Here is a 13,273-nt window from a genome sequence, read left to right on the forward strand (position 1 = left end):
AGGAAGAGAGGAGCCGCGTGGCGGAGGGCAGTCGGAGCTGCTCCTGCGCTTCACCTGTTTCCTAGAGAGATACCGGAGCGCCAAGTTCAGCCTGGCGGCTCACCTGCTCTGCTGGGCTCTGCTCAGATGGTACCAGGTGAGATTCTTTCCTCACACGTTTGGCCGTGAAATTTTAAATAGTGTTGACACGAGGTGAAGGCAAATTAAAAAATGTTGGTCTTCTAATCTTTTGGAGTGTAATCTGAGCTATCACAAGTAGGACAGAGTTGATTTAAAACCTGGGAGGGACCAGAATCCTCCTCAGTCTCATATGCACCAAACTGATCCATGAGGTCATGTAAGACTTTCTCAGCACCCACCCAACACACACGCGCGCGCACAAAGACTTATACCTATAAATGTATAAATATTAAGAAAATAATCAGACAAAGCACTTTATCTTGTTCCATTCAACTTAGTTTTTCTGTTCATCTCCTTTTAAGATGTTTTCTAAACTCCCCCACAACTACATCCACAAAAAGTTTCAACGTGGAACAATGAATTGCTCTCTGTTAGAACAAAAAACAAACAAACAAACAATTTAAGAGGAAGCACCCCCAAATTACAAAGAAAGTCCTACTTCGTATTCTCAATTAAAAATCCAATAGCAAAACCAGGAAGAGATTTATAGTAGGATCAATTATATTATTGTTATAAATTAGAACTGCCACAGTGTATAACATCAGTATATAATTAGAGCCTTCCCACATCCGAGTTACACTGAGAGCAGTAGATTTCAAAGAGACTGTTTGGAAGACCTGAGCAGCTCTTGGCAGGAGCGCAATAGATTACAATAACAGATTCGGACCCTTCTCTTAGTTCATTTATAAACCACTAACAGAAGCTAGTAGTCCCAGACAGGCTTCAACTAGTGCACAGATTTTCTCCTAGACAATATTCTGAACACCACATACTCTGTGTTCTCAGTAAGGAAAATACAGACCAGGCAGTTAGAAAAATGGGCTCAGCTACAGCTCATAAATCCTAAGGAAATCCAGGCATACTCCCCAAAACAAAAAGAGGGTAACTGGATAATAAAGCAAAAAAGCATCCAACTGAAAATGTACACACTGACATCCACAGGACAACAACTAGTGATGCATCCAGAGCTGAATTAGCCCAACTTCTACTCTTAATAAACTCCATAATCAAGCAATGAAATATTGGCTTACTCTAAAACTAAATGATCCCCGCTCTCACCACCTCACAGCCCTGCAGTGCCAAATGATAACGCAACAAAAACAAAATTACCTTGCTTACTGGCACACAGAATCATACACGCAAAGCAAAATGCATTGTATCTGTCCCTAAAAAGATAGTCGACTGTGGCAACCTGAGAGCAATGTCTGACATGTTAACAAAGTACAGAGTGAGCGCTTACAGCCTGGCTGTTGAAACAAGTGGATGAACCTGTAAGAAAACTACTGCCAAAAGAGGAGCAACTGTGCCAACAGTGTAGAGGAAGTGCTGCAGTGAAGTGAAGACAGTCAGTCAGTGGCCAACATTTACATTTATCTGGGAATTGTTCGTCCCAAAGACCAGGAATAATCTTTAACAGTTTATGTCTGCTCAGATAATAAAACATTACAAATTACACTGTGGAAAATAAAAGAGAGTTGTGTTCGGTTAGAAACGTTTGTCTCGGCCTGCCACATCATGAGAGGATCAGAGTACATCAGGCCTCGCTTTTTGGGATAGTGCTATAGCAAGAGTGAAGAAACAAAGCTGCTCAGCTGTTATAATCATTTTCTAAATACCTTACATTCTACCTTTTTTTTTTACAACTTCTGAATGTTTTGTAAATTAATGTCGGTATTGACAGTGCTTTGCTACCACTGTGCCTGAACATAGTCATGTCAATAAAGTCACATGAATTTAAAATAAAAACAGAAATTTGAGAGGGACAAAACGAGAGACACAGGTTCATGACTGCAGCTGTGTAATATATGACATCTAAAACGAGTGTTCATGTAGCTAAATATGTTTAAAAAAACGTGTAACGAATCACAGTTATTCATCTGGCACAGTATGATATATCAAATGCAGTAAGAGGGGCAAAAAGTAAGAGAGAGAGCAAAAACTTGCTGAGGGGTTGGCATTGTGACACCTGGTGGCAGAAATGAGAACTGCATGTTGGATTTTCTGAAGCTGGTGCAGATTTTAAAATTGCTGCATTCCTATTGTAATAACATAGCTCATAGGGAAAGTGAGACATTGAATGGCTGTTTTTTGTTATATTTCAGATTTTTTAAAACTATATAAGTTTTCTGTGTAGTTTTGAAACCACACAAAGAGAATTTAGAAAAACATATGGAGTCACTGTGTATGCCACAGTGGTCCACCCACAACTCAGAACTCATTTGTTTATTTCCATAAAGAGTGAATAAATATTGATCCTTCCAGACCAGAGTCATGAAAAGATTAGCTGCTAAGATCTTTGTCAGATGTTTGGAAAAGTTAACCAGGCTCAGACCAGTATGGAGTGGCATATCTGGGTTTCACATTAAACACAAGATCACTGGAGGTGATTGTTAGTCATTTTTAATGTTGTTTGCACAACATAACTTGTGCTAGCTAATTATTAACTTGTGCATCAGTTTACTGTCTTGTCTGCACAAAGTTCCTATTGTGCATACATTTTGCTGCACATACTTTATCTTCTAGATCAGAATTGTTTTTAAAAATATAAAATGCATATCTTTGGGCTTTCTGGGGCTCAGTAATATTGATACGTTCGGTAAATGGTCTTAGACTTGTATAGTGGTTTTCTATGCATTGCCTATTCACCCATTTGCACTCCAAAACACGCACATAAAAAGCCTGACCAGCAATTTTACTTGGTCCAAGCAAAACCACTGGATGGCCTACCTGCCTGTCAATCTTACCTCGTACTTGTGCGCACTCATTGTGTGAGCCAAGCGTCTCTTAAAAGGCACTGAAGGCAGTCCTGTTACTGCTCTGTTCTGATAGCTAAAGCTAGGGAGCTATGGCAGAGAAGGTATCCACAGCAGCTTTGGATCACAAACAGAGATTGTATTTGAGTTACAACTAAAAAGAAGATGGATGTCGCAAGAAGTAAAACCAGAATGAACATTGGTGTGGCTTTTGAATGATGGAACAATAGAGAGAATGATAGGGGGTTAAAAAGTGTTTATGTTTTTGCTGGTGCTTGTTGGTTTGCTAACAACATAACTCAAAAACTAACTAATGGATTTCGATGAGATTTTTTTGGAGACATAAGGCATGGCCCACTGAACAACTGATAAGAATTTGGTGCTGATCTGTTTCATAATTTGGATACAGGAATACTTTAAAATATGATTAACCATTGTGAGCCCTGGAAAGGCTGCTGATTGTGTGTGAGCCCCCTTGTGGCGCTGCTAAGCACTACGAGCACATACACAGTTGGGGGAAGATCTACTCTGTGCAGTGACAGCCAGGCGAGAACCTGATGGCAGAGATTTTGAGCCGGGTTCAAAGGTGTTAGCATTTTCATCTGTAGGACTCATATTATGCCATTTTATTAAGTTTTGACATTTTTTCAGGCAACAAAGTAACCAGTTAGATTGAAAATATGTGGTCAGTCTGTCCAAGTAATGCCAATTTATAAATTTGTTCTACTTGTTTTTTTTTTTTATTTATTCAGAGGTGTTCCTAATATTCTGACCCTCTTATATATGTAGCTGAAGAGGACAAAAATATAGACATGCCTCTGAATGTAATGTACTGTAGTCCAGTACAACACTGCCTATAACTATTAATTAATCTCATTTATAAATATGTAAATGAATGTATACATGACAATGACAATGACAATTTCACCAATAACCGAAGCATTTTGAGCTTCATAAACGCAGATGTTAAGGTGGAAGTGTTGCATTGAAGTGCATACAATTGTACAGGTGTACCAAATAAAGTGCCCTGTGAGTGTCAATAGACAGAGGAGAAGTTGTGTTTGCTGCAGAAGTGGTTTGAAAAGTATTTATGGGTGTTAAGACTCTTATTTACTGTGAAAGCAGGTCACCGTTGGAATTCACCGTAACTGCTGTGATTCCAAAGCGACAACAGGATTTGATATACAAAGCATCAGTCCATTGTTTCTTCAAGATTAATGCTCTAAATGTCTCATAAAAATGTAGTCTTCACTGTGCTATTTTAATTTTTCTCTTCACAGAAACTCAGATTCCAGCCTGCTCCTCTACAGGTAAGAAGACCATAGAAAATATTTATTTTTAACTTCTTTTAGACCGGATTGTGCCCACCTTATTTTTTGATCAATTGTACATGTATCTAACAGCACTCACTGTAGAAACTAGAAACTGTAGAAACAGTTTGAATGTATGAGTTGTAGTTATTTTATTGAAGATTTTGTATATTGTTGTATGGTTGTAGAACATCTGTAATGTTTATGTTGTTGTATTGCCAGGGATTCCCACAATGGGAATATTTATTGACCTAAAAGAAGCATTTGACACAATCAATCATGAGTTATTAATGGATAAGTTAGAAAAATATGGGATCAGAGGAATGGTTTTGAATTGGATTAGAAGTTATTTGACACAGAAGCATCAATTTGTGAAGTTGGGTGAATACCAATCGAGTGAGCTGGATATTGTATGTGGAGTGCCTCAGGGTTCTGTTTTGGGACCTAAATTATTTATATTATACATTAATGATATATGCAAGGTTTCTGATTTAGTGAAAGTGGTTTTGTTTGCTGATGACACTACCATATGGGCATCGGGTGAAAACCTACAACAACTCTGACATAAAAAATAGTAATAGAATTGACGAGTTTAAACATAAATATAAAGGTATGTGTCAATCAAGATATATGCAAGAACAGGCTTAATGATTAACCAGATGGAACATTGTGGGTGTGGTGTATGAATGTTAATACTCTGTAATAATTCTTTAATATATTACTTGTGTGGTGGAGAAGATAATTATTTAAGAATGTAATTATGTAAGAATGTTAACACTGTTATAATTTTTTTGTATATTACTTGTGTGGTGTAGAAGAGAATTATTCACTGCTTGCAAACCAATGATGGTAAGATGATGTCAGGGGGTAGAACTGGATAAGTCTGACTTCTTCCTACTCCATTCAAGCATGTACTAGGTATAAGCAAATTGATATTGGATTAGCATTTATTAGCATTTGTTGGATATGTGTAAAATTATGTGTGTTGTCATATCAACTGTCTTTACATGCTTGAAAGAATAAATCAAATCAAATCAAAATCAAATCAATCCCTTGCAAAAGTGGTTGTAAACCTCAATGAGATTTCTCAATCTGTTGACAGCCGGTGGGCAGTTTATAGTAAGTTTCATTCCCCTACTGTCTGAAACATGTTAATGTTTTCAGTATTGTCCCAGTAAAAATAGGCTTTGAATGTAACTTGATATGGTCTCACAGTTCTGTTATTATTGGAGCTTTGAGCTGTTATACTATCAGGTTTAACCAGCCACATCTGCTGTCACTGAATTCTTGTGGGGTGTCAGTTGAACATATGAGATAGCCCAGTCACTGTTGTGTGTTTAGTTGGAATGATGATGTGCCGATGCTTTTTTGGTGACTTTGAGCATGGAAAAAAATGAATCAGCATTGTAAAATATCAAACTCTGTTAGCTGACAACAGTGTTGTCCAACAGGTTTATTATTCTGAAAACATTCTACTACTTTGACAGTGGGGCATACTGAATGTAATCACCTCCGTCTTTATCTTAATCGCCTGTTAAATCACACTCAGGCTATTAATCAGATTCTGAATCAGCTTTACTGGCCAAGTGTGTTGAACACACAAGAAATTTGACTGTGGTACAGTAGCTCTCAATGTGCTTTAGTAAGACAACAACAAATGTCTGAATTCAGATAGGAAACAAAATAAAAGACAAAACAATCTGTTATAGATATATTTATATATCATTGTATACATATATCAGATAAAAATATATATTTACAAGCTATTGCACCGGTGGTGTTTGCTGTGAACCTGTTATATAGGCATATTTGGATTAATGTCCGAGTGTCTGGTTGTTTTGGCGTACAGTGATCTGTAGGACTGTCCAGAGGGGACAAGTTCAAACAGTTTGTGTCCGGGATGTGAGGGGTCTGCAGAAATCTGGGTGTGTTGATTTCCCACAGTTATTTTTCTTTTCTCTTCCTTTTTTTTTTTTTTTTTTTTTTTTACTGAGAACCCGTGCTTGTAGTTAAAAATAGTTTGGTCAGGAAAAAACTGAAACCTAGCAACTGTGCTTCTGATCCAGAAGTCTGCACAAAAGGGCCGTTTTCTTCTGGCAGCTGTATGTCTTCTTTTCACTGACAGTTGTTCACAATGTTGTTGTCAGTGTATTTGTGTTTGAAGGCATCTTAAATGGCTTTGGGCATTTAGTGGTTCCAACTGCCACCATCTCTATGGGTCATTTTAATAGGCATGTAGGAGCATAGTGTGGGTCTCTGTGTGTTTCAGTCTGCGTGTCGACAGCAAATTAGAGCAGATTGTTAGTAACAGGGTAAGTGAGGGAACTATGGTTTTCTTAAGAGAATCAACTCATGTTCCCATCTTGCAGCTTAGCTAGCAAGCTTTTATTTTATTGTTGTTATTAAAACCATTGTTGCATAAAATTGATCTGTGTCATTTAATTTGGAATTAAATAAAATATCACACAGATTGTATTATATTACATTACAGTGTACAGGGGCTTGAATTTTTTGGTCATTGTGAAGCCACAGAGGACCGTCTGCTATCATGTTTGTACGCTCATCCAGCACATCTGTGACATCACTTGTTTTATGTGTGTGAGTTGGAGATTTTGAGTACGACTGGGTTACTTTGATCCACCTCTAACCCAGAGTCTTCCAGCAAAGAAAGAGCCAAAGAAAGTATTTCTCACAAAGGACGATGAAACGAGCCATAGGGAGCATAATGACTGACTGACCGCTTTTCTTTTTCTGGACCTGTGGCTTTCTCTGCCTGGTCATTAGCCTTCACTGGTCCTCCAGGCCCAGCAAAACAGCTCTGTTTATGTGTGTGTGCGCAGGTCTGGTGAAACTGTGGGGACCGAAGCTTGCTTACACGCTCACATTGGGGACTCGACCGTCCTCATGGGGTAGGACCAATGCTGGTCCTCACCAAGTGTGTTATTGAATTTAAGGTGACGATTTGGTTTAAAGTTAGAGTAGGGTTAGGGTTGGGGTCGGTTGGGGTCAGTGTTCAGGAAATTAATGTAAAGTCCCTATGAGGAATGAAAACAAACATATGAGTGTGCTAGTGTGTGTGTGTGTGTACAGTATGCATGTTTTGAAGTGAAACATGATAGGATGGCACAACTAATAACACAGCCACCATGTCCTCCTGTGATGTCAGTCATACACACAATCACATCATCTCATATCATCAAATAAATCACCAAGCATTTTACACAGTGAATACCAGAAACCTTTGTTTCTGTGTGAATTGATAATTTCATAGAACTCTGTTGAGCGTTAACACATTTACATGTGTTTGTGGATCTAAATGAATATGCAAAAGATGCCCCACTGTATGTCCTGTATGTTAATGAACCATGAGAAATTTCAGATTCTTTTTCAATTACTCAAATAATTGTTTGGTCCATGAAATGTAAAAGAAGAAAACAGTTGGCAGTTCTTTTTTCTGTTAACCAACATAGTGATTAATTGACTAATGATTTGACATTTACAGTATGACAGACCCAAATCATCACTGGAACAACTGGAATCCATAACCAAAATGCATAAGGGAGCGAGCCTTGTTCTTTGAGCAGCTACATCCTGCATGAACTCAGGTATAAAATGTTTTTTAAAAAGCTTGTTGTTATTAAGCATGCTCAGATGTCTCCCTTCAAAGGGAGAAGCTTTAACAGAACTCCTCTGGAGGATGGCTAGGACTTCACGTGCTAAGAAAGTTGATAGATAGTTGATTTTAGTCCTAGGCCTAAAAGTAGGACCACATATACACCATTCTGACAATTTTGGCTCAATATTACAACTGATTTCCTACTCTGAGATGCTTGAAAACACAGATCAAGATCCTGCTGATGGACCCAAATGAAGGGTTCTGGTGGTACATTCTCAGCCTCATTAAAATGCTAAGCTTTGGAGAACTGATTTGCATATGGGTCCCTCTCATCAATAATTCATTTCTCGAAAACAAAGCAGTGTTAAGTGGCCACTTGCGGAGAACGGAAGGATGGAGAAAAGTGTATGTGGGTGGATATCGGGGTGGGAGTGGAGGTCTGCACAAGCACTGGCACTCTGAGGTTCACAGTGTTGGCATGGACGTCTGCAGCCCTTGTTATGCTAATGGAGGGAGTAGATGCATGATGATTTTCTCCTGTAACTGTTGGTTACCCAGGAAATATGGAGGGCCCACTGTCTTTCACTTACTGGTGAGAAAACTGGCCAGAGCCTTGTGTTATCCTTGTTCTCTTTGGATTTAATATGCACTGAATACAACATTTAGGTTTTCTACTTGTATCTGCAGTCAGCACTGAGGTATTTAACCATATTATCTGAAATGTTTGGTGCCAGTGCCAAACCCATACCTGAGTTTCGATACCCCATACCTAAACAATACATTTTTTTTAACTAAAGAGACCTCTCATGCTCGCCCTCTGGCCTCCACACTCTTATTTATTTAGTCCTCTTGGCTCCCAATGGGACATAAGGCAGCAACTTTTGTCTCTATTATGCAGCGTGCTGTCTCTCATCCCATGTCAAGCTCATCTCTTTCATCTCTTTCAACTCAGCTGTCACTGTTCATCCCCACCTTATCTCCTTTTCCAGGTGGTGTCCGTCATAGAGCAGTCTTTGAGATACAGTCCTGGTCTATTCTGAGGCCATGCCCAAACCATCGGATGTGGTGATGGTTGATTTCCAGCACCATGCTTTTTCTCTTCTTTTCTTGTATAGTTTTTCATTGGAGAGCTTTTCAGAATCAGAAGATGTGACATCCCGAGGGACCCATTGTGGAAGGCAGTGACCTTGTTCATGTCACCTTATATTTCTCACCAGCATTTTAGTACCACACAGCAGACCTGGTTTGACATTTCTGTTGTACAGTTCGACCTGTGATTCTGTACTGCTTCAACTTCCATATCGACTTAAGCCTTGCAAAGCACTGCAACCTTTGCCAAGGCTTTTTTTTTCATGTTCTTTTGTGCTGCATTGTTCTTACTGACAAGACTACCCAGGTGGGTGAATTTCTCAAAGTCATGTGGCTCACCATTTGCCGTAAGTGGTGCATCTGGAGTGGAATCGATACACAAAACCTCGGTCTCGGAGGCACCGGTGTTCTGGCAACGACAAACAGGAGTAAAACATGATATACTGCTGATCTCTATACTTTGCTATACTTTTACTTCATCCATAGTTGTAGTTTCTGCATTTCTTTCTTGTCTTCAGTGTTGTGTATTTTGTTATCAGGACTTTGACCTATTATTCCCACTAACTCTTTCTGCAAACACAGAAACAGTTGTTGATGAGCACAACTCAGAACTCTTCAAATTGCTAAATAAGTATGTGCAGAAAAGCAGAAAAGTCTGATGAGCTTGTTAGGAATTCACGGGATTGCAAGGAAAATGCTGGTGAGCATGGTGAACTGGCTTTACCTGCACTGGGAAGCATGCAGGTAAAACGCTGACTTGCGTGACCGAAGACAGAAGAAGCCAGATAGGTGACAGATGAGCAGAGCAAGGTGGCAGCACACTGCAAGGATCTGGATGCAGGAGAAGCAGGATTAACAGACAAAGATACACTTCATGAGAGAATAAATCAGAGGTGTGAACATGACAATCTACTGCGCTAGTAGAAGAAAGGATCTGGTTGAGAGGTGAAGCTACTGTATATATACTGTTGGAGCTGATTAGTGGATGAGCTGTAGATGTGTCAACTGCCGTGCTGCTTGGTAACCAGAGGGTGAGGAGCCTTGCTCATGTTACAGCCACTACAACAGGAAGAGAGAGAGAGACAGCTGGAGAGGCAAAGGTGTGCCATACACAGGGGAAATGGCACAAAGGAAAAACACAAGATAGTGATAAAACATAACAGTTACAGCAGAACATTCATGGTCATGTATATCCATAGGCCACTGTCACTGACAGGTATTGTCAGTGCCATGAAAAACAAAGTATAGCATGGTCCTGTGGGCCTCACAGCTTGAATACGTGCAGCAGCAATAGTGCAATGAAGCTGGATCTATAACGGCATGTGCTGACAGCCTCTGAGTTTTGTACAGGGCTTTAACATGTGAATTGTTACCACGTGGGGTTTCAGATGACCCTTGTTTGGGAGCGGACCTCAGCTCCTTCAGAAAGTAGTTAAGAGGAGGGCAGCTGATACTCTATGTAAGCAGGGTTTTCTCTAGAGTAGGTTAAGTATAGGCCAGTACTGCAGTGATGTTCAGTGTCAGTATGTACAGGAAACATCATGAAGTGGTTTTGTCATTGTTTGTATGAGTAATAATATCTACACGTACACAAAGAACTCTGTTTGTCTCATGTCAGTCATACTGATCTGTTCTTTCCCATATTTACCCAGAGATTAACTTCCATATCTTGAATTTCTTGTTTAGCTCAGGCACAACTTTATCTGCCACAGATTGATGTTATTATTCTGTCAGGATACATGAAACCTTTACACTGTTATTCCTTATCGAGTTTACAACAAGCCCCTCATCCCATCTGTTTCTTTCTCACAGGAAACAAAGCATTATTGCACAAGCTTGTTGTTGGTTGGTTGGTTGGTTTCCAGTGGAGGTTAAGATGTTTTGGCAGGCACAGGGCAGGCAAAGCTTTAAGCCTATTTTGTCCTAATTGTGTGCCTGGTATTTGCTCATACAGAAACTAACACTTAGCTCTAATACACAGTATGAAAAACCAGACCACCCCATTGTTCTCGTCGGGATTGGCGCATAAAGCTGCCGATGATGTCAAAGGTGAACTCGATTAAATTGCCAGACGAGGTTGGGCAAAAACACTGTCTTTTTACTGAGCACAGTACGATGCAGTAGTCTAAGAAACACAATCAAAGTCGATAGTAACAGTACAGGGTCAGTGCTGGCAAACTCACACAGCCAAGGGATCCACAAATGAGAGGTCAATACACATATGACAGTCAGAAGCAGGAGGACAAAACAGTACTCGGTGGTCAAAAGCAGTCCGGGGTCAAAAACAGGAATCACAGATACAAGAATAATGCTGGAAAGTCTGAACAGAAGTTAGAACAATCTGGCAGCTTCCTGGTAGGGGAAAGCTGCCTATAATGAAAACAGGTGTAAACAATAACCGCTGATTAAAGTAAAAAGTCCGAAACTGAGGTGAAACTGAAACAGGAAGCAATGTCAAAATAAAAGCATCGGAACGGAAGAATCATGACAGTTGTCTCCTATAAAGACTTTTCTTTCAAGTGATGATTTCTGTGATGACTGTTGTTGAACATCACAATCAACTCCAAGGCATGATAATTAACAAGCATCCGAAGAAACATTATTAGAAGAAACAATACTAGTGCTAATTCCTAAGTTTGATGGCATACACCAGGCAACTTTCTGATTTATTTAAAGATTCCACTTAATAATAATTGTTATTAGCAGCATAAACAAAATCTTGTGTTGACACCTAGGACATGCTGTATACCAAGAACAGTCACTCAAACCTCTTATTGACATAGAACTATGTTTAAAAAATACTGTACAGAATTAACACAATTATACTTTAAGTTAGAAAATGTGCTTGTACTATCAGTCTTTCAAATGACTTTTAAGAAAATATGCTTAATGACAGAAGGTGTGGGGCTGACTGTCCAATAAAGATTAGGCCATCATACTCACAAGCTGCTGGTTCAAGATAAGAAACAAAAATTGTGTAAAGTAGCAGTTAACCCTTTAGCAGTGGGTGGCACAGTGATGCAGTGGTTAGCACTGTCACCTCACAGCAAGAAGGTTCTTGGTTTGAACCTTGTGACCAGTCTGGGCCTTTTTGTGTGGAGTTTGCATGTGTTCTGCCCATGCTGGCACTGGTTTCCTCTGGTTACTCTGACCACAGGTTAATTGGAGACTCTAAATTGCCCGGATGTGAGTGTGAGTGATTGCCTGTTCTCTGTGTGTCTACCCTGTGACAGACTGGCGACTTTTCTAGGGTGTACCCCACTTGTTGCCCAGTGTCTGCTAGGAATGACTTCAGCCCTTCATGACCCTCTACATGATAAATGGCATAGATAAGGGATGGAGGGAAACATAATATTGTATATCTGTCTCATTAGTAAATGAAGCACATCACTCATCCCACCTTCAGCAGACATTTCCACAGCTGACTGACTCTTGACACATGCTGAATGTGTCTGAGCAGCCCAGTCCTCTTCCTTTGTGTCCGTCTTCTCTAATGTACAAGTATCTACATCAGACACCCTTGGCTCCTGAACAACAGCCGCGTTCTGCTCCCTTTGTATTTCTGACTTGCCGGAGGGAGCGTGGCCAGACCTCAGCAATTTATTTCAGGACTTCTGGGAAGAGAAATCTTTGCCTGCCAGAGAATAGCCTGAGTCATCACTGCAGCTAACCGGGGACTGCTGGTCTTATTTTAGGAATGCAAAAGATACCAACACAAATCAATCAATCAAAATCAGATAAGCTTCATTTCACTCAGGGTTCACCCTGTTTCTTTGTAAGAGGGCCTTCATCTGAACTGATTCTCCCACAGCACAAGTTGTTCACTGCTGGGAATCTTAATGTGTTTGCTTGTGATAGAGACTTAAAGACTGTTTAGATGTTCTGACAGTTCAGTCCTGCTGGGACACATTATAATTATTTATTTATTTGCATAGTCTCCTATTGCAAAGTATATTTAATCAATCAGAAAATAAATCTTATAAAAATGAAATCTCTCTAACATCATTGCACTTTTATGGTAATTGTAATTTTTACAGAAGGAACGCTGCTTCTATTGGTACTTAGTACTGGCAAGAACTAAAATGTCTTGTGACTACTTGCACTTGATTTTAAAAAAAACAGAGGTATCACTGCATCCCTAAAGCCTGCTTTTATAGATAAGACTTCTTTGTTTTAAGAACTACTACTGCTACTGTATACACATAAAACTCTATTCTCTGATTTCTTTAATGCAGAATATACAGCAGCCTGCTTCCTGTAGGCATAGTAAAGTCATCCGCCTACAGGGGCTCTGTTGGTTAAGTTGTGTTATGTAACACGTGCAA

The 13,273-nt window shown here is 39.6% G+C and overlaps 1 protein-coding gene and 1 long non-coding RNA gene across 4 annotated transcripts in view; one reads left to right on the forward strand and one right to left on the reverse strand.

The window, feature by feature from the left end:
• Nucleotides 1–25: 25 nt before the first annotated feature.
• Nucleotides 26–13,273, forward strand: part of arhgef4 (Rho guanine nucleotide exchange factor (GEF) 4) — an 84,463-nt gene continuing 71,215 nt past the window's right edge. For 2 of the 3 annotated variants that reach the window (XM_020608911.1, XM_020608912.1), the window contains exons 1-2: nt 26–136; nt 4,214–4,243. Coding sequence is in view for 1 of the 3 variants with exons in the window: in XM_020608914.1 (XP_020464570.1) it covers nt 127–136; nt 4,214–4,243 (40 nt within the window). In the remaining 2 variants the exon portion in view is untranslated. The remainder of the gene's footprint in view (nt 137–4,213; nt 4,244–13,273) is intronic. The other variant, XM_020608914.1, reaches the window with a different exon arrangement.
• LOC109965127 (uncharacterized) lies at nt 8,691–11,282 on the reverse strand. The gene is made up of 4 exons (XR_002275595.1): nt 11,132–11,282; nt 9,915–10,007; nt 9,673–9,779; nt 8,691–9,357 (listed from the first exon to the last, which is right to left on the reverse strand). It is a non-coding gene; the product is annotated as an uncharacterized LOC109965127 (long non-coding RNA).

Source organism: Monopterus albus, unplaced genomic scaffold (genome assembly GCF_001952655.1).
Source record: "Monopterus albus unplaced genomic scaffold, M_albus_1.0 scaffold96.1, whole genome shotgun sequence".
Classification (NCBI taxonomy): domain Eukaryota; kingdom Metazoa; phylum Chordata; class Actinopteri; order Synbranchiformes; family Synbranchidae; genus Monopterus; species Monopterus albus.